Source organism: Lepidochelys kempii, chromosome 9 (genome assembly GCF_965140265.1).
Source record: "Lepidochelys kempii isolate rLepKem1 chromosome 9, rLepKem1.hap2, whole genome shotgun sequence".
In the NCBI taxonomy this organism is placed as follows: Eukaryota; Metazoa; Chordata; order Testudines; family Cheloniidae; genus Lepidochelys; species Lepidochelys kempii.
Genome location: NC_133264.1, coordinates 42616210 through 42623274, shown reverse-complemented (window position 1 = coordinate 42623274; position 7065 = coordinate 42616210). Strand labels below are relative to the sequence as shown.

Below are 7065 nucleotides of genomic sequence, written 5' to 3'. Positions count from 1 at the left end.
TCTTTTCCACACAGCTGTTCTGCCTGGAGCAAGCCAGAGGGAGCTGTACCCGAAATTTATGGCTAATTTGCTTCAGCAAGTAGCTAATCAAATACTGAGGAAAGGAACACCCTTTGAGGCTGAAGGGTGGGGATCGGATAGTTGACATACATGCTGAGGATACAGCTATTGCACGTATTGGGCTTCTCTCAGAAGGAAACAGCATTTCATTGTAATTCTAACAGAGATGAGGTCATAGCATTTCTTCATTAAAACCTCCTGCTAGCACAAAAGCCAATATGCAGTCAATAAAATACATAATGGGAGATCATCTAATTCTCACAAAATATTTCAAGGCTGTCAAAATGAGCTAAACCAACTGTTGAAGAATGTCATAAAAATTCTATCATCTATTTTACCCAGCTCCATTTTCCATAGTCCATGGACTGGATTTTCAAAAGAGCTCACAACCTAATATTGCCTTGTGTGCAGAGTTCTTTTGAAAAGCTAGCCCAACATGTCTTCTTCAAAACAATGGTTAATAATGGATAGTGTCTTTAAGCAGCTTGGGTGAAATTCCCCTCTGTGCAGGGAGACAGTATAAAGGTCTATGCACATTTCAGTAGGACTTAAGTAGGGCATGCTGGGCGGCTGAATGCCTCTGAATTTCACTCAGTAATATTATTATAGGAATGATCCATTGCATACACACAATCCTGCTTGTAACTCATTGACTAACTACATAAGGTATGTCTTAGGTGCTGCTGTTCAGTTCTAAATTAATGTTGATTATTGATTTACACAGTAGTTTATGTCACATTCTAATGTCTTCTTGCAGGGGTAAATTGCAAGCATCCTCTCCACTTTCCAATCCAGCTGCAATTGCTAGAGGCTAATAGAACAAATTGCATGTAACAAAGTAAATTTCCTCTGTGCTGATCTTAATCTCTATCCAGTCATGTTGTTGTGCTCTGGCATGTGAGATAATGGGGAAGTAACTTGGTCTCAAGTACAGGAACATTTTTATTTACAGTACATTGGTGACACTGAAATGAAAGTGTGTTGAACTCAAAGTCATGCTGGAAGTGTAGAGGTAGCAGCAATCTCTGGGTAGCATTTGACGATATTGAAGTCACATACCTTTGTCAAGCAGCGGCACGGAGCTAATAAAGAGGGTTTGTTAGAGGAAATGGTTGTTTTGAATAACTGAAGAAAGGACAGGGAGTTATTAAACATTTGCATTTACAACAGCTTCTGCAGGAGACTGGAATTGCAGAGACAAACAAGAGCTCTGTTTTCAGAAGAGTCTGGGAGCGTTGAATCAAACTGGAGTTTCAATTCATCAAGAAACAGTGGAATATTTCACCACCGCAGCTCAGTGGTTAGAGTCCTGTGTGGATTCTAACACCCTGTTTGTTGAGGAAGGATCTGCTACACATTCACTGTCTCCACCTGGGAGCTTGGACTGCCGTATACGGAGAGTAATATATAGCCTATGGTAAGTCAAACATGTGGCTAAAAAACACATGTTCTTATTTCTCATTTTGCTTCTGAGCTGTTAATTTCAACCAAAACTATCCCACTTGAAATCTCCTGACCATTTCTCTCAGGATTAGTGCAAGGATTAGTCCCAATTACAGTCCCTGACATCCAGGGAACACAGGGAGGGTTCTCCAATCACCCACCACAGGCTCGCATCACTCCAAAGAGTTAGTGGGGTCATGGACTTGACCCCATCTCCAACAAACTACAAAGTTAGCTACGCACACTGGGACAACAGGAGGCACCATCTTTAAGGGTGGAGGACTTTGCACACCACTGAACTCCAGGAGTCTGTGTTTCCCCAAAACACAGTCTGCCCTCAAGCTCCCCCTGGGGTAGTGTAGATCCACGCCATTCAGGATTGGCCCTACAGGGTATGATCTAGCACTAAGATGCTCAGTGGTCCCCATATTTAAAACAAAATGATGTTCATTAAGGGAGTCTTTCCACTGACCTCAAGTGGCTTTCGATCAGGCTCTAAAATCTATATTCTGACTTTTTCAATGTGAACATGAGTATGTTTCCTTCTTTTTCAGTAAAACTGGAGATATGGCAAATAGCTCCATCGAAAGTTATGTGCAGCTGTTCCAGATAACTGTGTACATTCCCACATTTGTCCTAGGATTGCTGTTCAATGTGATGGCTTTGTGGTTTGCCTTTTGTAAGATCAGGAAGCTGACAGAATCAATAATCTACCTGGTGTCACTTATTACTCTGGATACCTTACTGCTGTTTACCCTTCCTTTTAAAATAATTTCCTATGGTTCCGAGAACAAATGGAACTTGGGGTTTGCATTCTGCTCATTCCTGGAAAGCCTCTACTTTGCGAACATGTATGGGAGCATTCTCATCTCTGCATGTATATGTGTGGACAGATATATCGCCATCCGACATCCATTCTTAGCCATTTCCCTGAGATCCACCAAGAAAGCTGCTATAGTCTGTTCTATCGTCTGTGTGGGTGTCTGGGCTGGAACTTCTTTTACTTACCAATTCTATGATAACACACCCACTACGTGCTTCTATGGCTTCTCTAATAAAATATGGCAAAACCCAGCTGTGCTTGTCACCTTGGAGACTGCGTTTTTTGGCAGCCTGATAGCAATGATCTTCTGCACAGTTCAGATCATCATATACTTGAAACGGAGCAGAAGGCCAGACGATCCCCTTACTGACACAAGTAAATCAGTGAAGATAGCCATGGCAAACCTAGCCACATTTGTCGTCTGTTTCACCCCTTTCCATGTGATGTTCTTCTTGTATTATTTGGTAAAAAAAGGGGTCATCACAAGCAATCATCAGCAAATCATACGCTCTTTTGTACAGATCAGCCTCTGCTGGGCTAACCTCAACTGCTGCTTGGATGCAATTTGCTATTATTTTGTCCTTAAGGAGTTTTTGAAATCCCCACGTCAGGGGAGTCAGAAAACAACCAACGTTAGTTAATCAAAGTGCTGTGCGTCTCAATCATTCTGGGAGCAGAAGGGGAAAGCTTTTGAAAACTGACCACTTCTAGCTAATTTTGAAGATTGTTTTCATCTGATGCTCACTGAATTCTCTCTCTTAAGCCACAATCCAAAGGACCAGCAAAAATAAATTGCCAAATAAAAGTAGTTCTAACTAACAGTCAAACAAAACTGTATTTGAAAACCAAATGGTTACCTGAAAGTGTTGCCTACTGGAGAGCTACTTCAATAGGAACTGTGGGGGCTCAATTAATATAGGTGGAATTTTTTATTTGAAAATATAATTACAGTGAAACCTGTACTAAGAACCACCTCCTTAATTATTCCTTTTGCGTCTTGTTTTGTCTTGGTGTTTGTAAAAAATAAGAATTGAAACTATTTCCTATAAATGGTAACACAAATCCCAACCATGAGTGGTGTCTCCTGTTTTCTTGAAAAGCGTTTGTGTGGGTTTAGTGTCAGCAAAGGTTCCAGACTGACTGCCCTGGAGCCAGAGATCCTCTGCCTATCCACATCGCAGGCACAAATTTAGGTCTGCCTGCTTTACTCACATTGACTTATTTTGCAAATAATCACATTGACTTAAGTGGAACTCCTCAATGTGTAAAGTACTTCTCAGCATGAATGAGGGTTGCATAATCTGACCCTATATTTGCATCCAGAACTCCATATGAACTTTGTGGGTTGAGGTTGCTCTGAACTAGCATGTCTCGGGCGTGCCCCTTCCTTGCTTTACAATCACTCACTGTGGAGCAGGACTGTGGGCACCTTTTCCCCACCAAAGAGCTACACTGCTGGGGTATGCTAATAGAAACCTGTATATCCCTGGGCTGAATCAAGCCCACGCTTTTTGGGGATGTGCACATGTGTCCATTTGGAAATGAGACCACCAATTCCATTTCACATGGGCTGATGTTTGGGTAGCAATTTTCACCATCTCCTAAAGGTCTGCCTTTCAAATCCAGCCTGTGTTTTGTAACAGCTTTCCGTCTCTACAGACCCTGCTTATATTGAAATGGAGACCTAGCATATACGGTGCAAGGCTGCTAAAAGAGAATTTCAAAGCCACGCAGGGGATTTAGACACATGATCACAATTGAGATGAATGGGAGTTGTGTATCTAAAGCCCCTAGACAGCTCTGAAAATCCCAGACCCAATCTCTCTCTCAGTCAGGGCCCTGACTCATCAATTCCCCCTTAGCATCTCCTTTTCATATAGATCTCCACTGTTGTTTAACAGTTGGCTATAACCCACGTTTATTAATAAAATCAGAAACAAAAACAAGGGAATGAAATTTGAAAGTCAAGTTTAAAGTGGTGCAGTCACCAGCGTCTGAAAGGAACTTCCATACCATTCAGAGATGCGGGGCCAGAATACCCCTGGACCCAATGCTGTCAACTAGTAACATACACAGCCCACTGGGGGAAAAAATTCTTTAGGCTCCTGAGAGAGGTATAGTATTACCAAAGCCTAAACAAACAAGGCAATAAAAAAATCTTCCGTTCGCTAAATCTACCTTATCTATTGATTATTTGTCACACAAACTCATTTCATTGCCCTTTACCAAATTATAATCATCTTGAGACGATCCAACTCAGCTGTACAAGGTGAGACATATTCTGATTTCAGTAAATTCAGAGTAATTGGGCTAGACCCTCCTCTCGCTTACTCTAGTGAGTATAACAGAATTCCTGATTTACAGAGGTGTAAGTCAAAACAGAATCATGCCTGTTCAGGATTTACAACAACGTTGCTGAGATCACAATCTGGTGCGACAGGTGCAAGATGGACTTTTCTCACATTGCACAGTGCATGTCCCTCCCTCCCCCTCCATGTGGATTACATTCTGTAGGGTAAAGTACCTTAATTCAGTTTCAGTTTTTTCTGTGCGCACTGGGTTTCTATTTAGCCCTATTAAACTGATAGCAAAAATATAAGAGCTAAATTACACAGAAAGGAAGGACTAAGGTTCACCAATGCCTGTGTTCATAAGAAATAGATTATCTCACTTTAAAAAGTTCATTGACTGAAGTAATTGATATCCATAGTCCTGTTGGGCTAGAATCTTAAAAATGTCATACATTCATGCATTATTGGCTGTTGTGTAAGGAAAGAAACCCAACCTTTCAACAGTCCGTTCACTGTACATGTATAAGGGGTAACAATGAACAAACATTACATCAATTTCTTCTATGAGCTAGTGACCTGTGTTATGAAATCTCCAGCCTGAAGAAATGAAATTCATTTGTGGTCATCCATTCTATTTATCAGATTTCAACTGAAAATTTCCATAAATACGTTTATTGAAAAGGTGACTAAAAAATTACAAAGATTTCAATCCATGCTGCTGTTTAGATCTCAAAGGTCAGTTAAAGGTCACCAGTCTTCTTTTAAATAGTGTTTCAACTGATGTAATGTTGTTCTTAAGGATTTGAATCTGAGTATTTAGGTGTGTACAATAAAAGTATCCAGCAGCCATGTTGGTAAATGAAGCAAAACCCAATCTGTTCTTCATCTATAGTTCATGTTTTTTTCATTTCCTGTTGCCACTTAGTTCCAACAGATTCATACACAACTCCCTGTAATTTTAATCCTGTTTAAAGTACATTTAGGTAGCAAGAAGATTACTACTGCTTATAGTAACCATTTGGCTTCTCAGATACCTTCCACAGCAACAATATAATTGTTAAAATTAGCATAGGATGACAACCAAAGGATTAATATTTTCTAATTAACTGTAGTTAACATTTAATGTAGGACAATTTGAACATGCCTAAGAGACTGTTTTTGCTGGTCAGAGATCCATCCAACATATTTCTCTACTTTTCATGACCATTCTTGTTATTTCCCAAACAATATGATCTCTATTATAAACTATGAAACAGTCTAGATAGTTCTGAAGAACTAGAAACTCTGCTTCCTCTCTTTATAGAACTGTTGCAGCCTGGAGTTACGTCAGTCAGTGTGATGTGATGCAATGTAAGTGTGATGTGTGAATTTGACGTTCAGATGTGACTTGCATGAGTTATGTGCAAGTTCTAACAAGGAAAATCTTGTTGACATGTAGCATAAATTTTCTGACATGTCTCAGAAAAACCCTGTCACGGGAAAATTCTGCTCACAGCTATACTGGTGTTAAACCAGACTAGCACAGTTGATTTAAACTGAAAGCAGGAGTTGGTCTATTTATTTCACCTTAACTCGTCAGGATTTCTGATTTATCCTTTGGGATTGAAAAAAGGTTTCATTCTACTTTGACAGAGAGAAATGGCCATACTTCAACGGAATTTATGGTTAGAACAAATGTGATATTACATCTGACTAATCATACTTTCTGAACTCTCTCTTTATGTGCTAGGGTACTGTCAAGGTTCCTCCCCCACTCTGAACTCTAGGGTACAGATGTGGGGACCTGCATGAAAAACCTCCTAAGCTTATCTTTACCAGCTTAGGTCAAAACTTCCCCAAGGTAACAAATATTACCCCCGTTATCCTTGGAATGGCCGCTACCACCACCAAACTAATACTGGTTACTGGGGAAGAGCTGTTTGGACGCGTCCTTCCCCCCAAAATACTTCACAAAACCTTGCACCCCACTTCCTGGACAAGGTTTGGTAAAAAGCCTCACCAATTTGCATAGGTGACCACAGACCCAGACCCTTGGATCTTAAGAACAATGAACAATCCTCCCAACACTTGCACCCCCCCTTTCCTGGGAAATGTTGGATAAAAAGCCTCACCAATTTGCATAGGTGACCACAAACCCAAACCCTTGGATCTGAGAACAATGAAAAAGCATTCAGTGTTTTACAAGAAGACTTTTAATAAAAAATAGAAGTAAATAGAAATAAAGAAATCCCCCCTGTAAAATCAGGATGGTATATATCTTACAGGGTAATTAGATTAAAAAAACATAGAGAACCCCTCTAGGCAAAACCTTAAGTTACAAAAAAGATACACAGACAGAAATAGTTATTCTATTCAGCACAATTCTTTTCTCAGCCATTTAAAGAAATCATAATCTAACACATACCTAGCTAGATTACTTACTAAAAGTTCTAAGGCTCCATTCCTGTT

At 40.1% G+C, this 7065-nt stretch overlaps 1 protein-coding gene across 1 annotated transcript; it reads left to right on the top strand.

The window, feature by feature from the left end:
- The first annotated feature begins 1294 nt into the window (after positions 1 to 1294).
- LOC140916900 (G-protein coupled receptor 55-like) lies at positions 1295 to 3328 on the top strand. Its single transcript, XM_073358795.1, has 2 exons — positions 1295 to 1477; positions 2058 to 3328. Exon 2 carries the CDS (start codon positions 2071 to 2073, stop codon positions 2965 to 2967), a length of 897 nt encoding a protein of 298 aa, XP_073214896.1. The 5' UTR covers positions 1295 to 1477; positions 2058 to 2070; the 3' UTR covers positions 2968 to 3328.
- Positions 3329 to 7065: the final 3737 nt, after the last annotated feature.

Excerpts from the sequence above, each read along its gene's own strand:
- LOC140916900 (XM_073358795.1), top strand. The coding sequence starts at position 2,071 with ATGGCAAATAGCTCCATCGAAAGTTATGTGCAGCTGTTCCAGATAACT.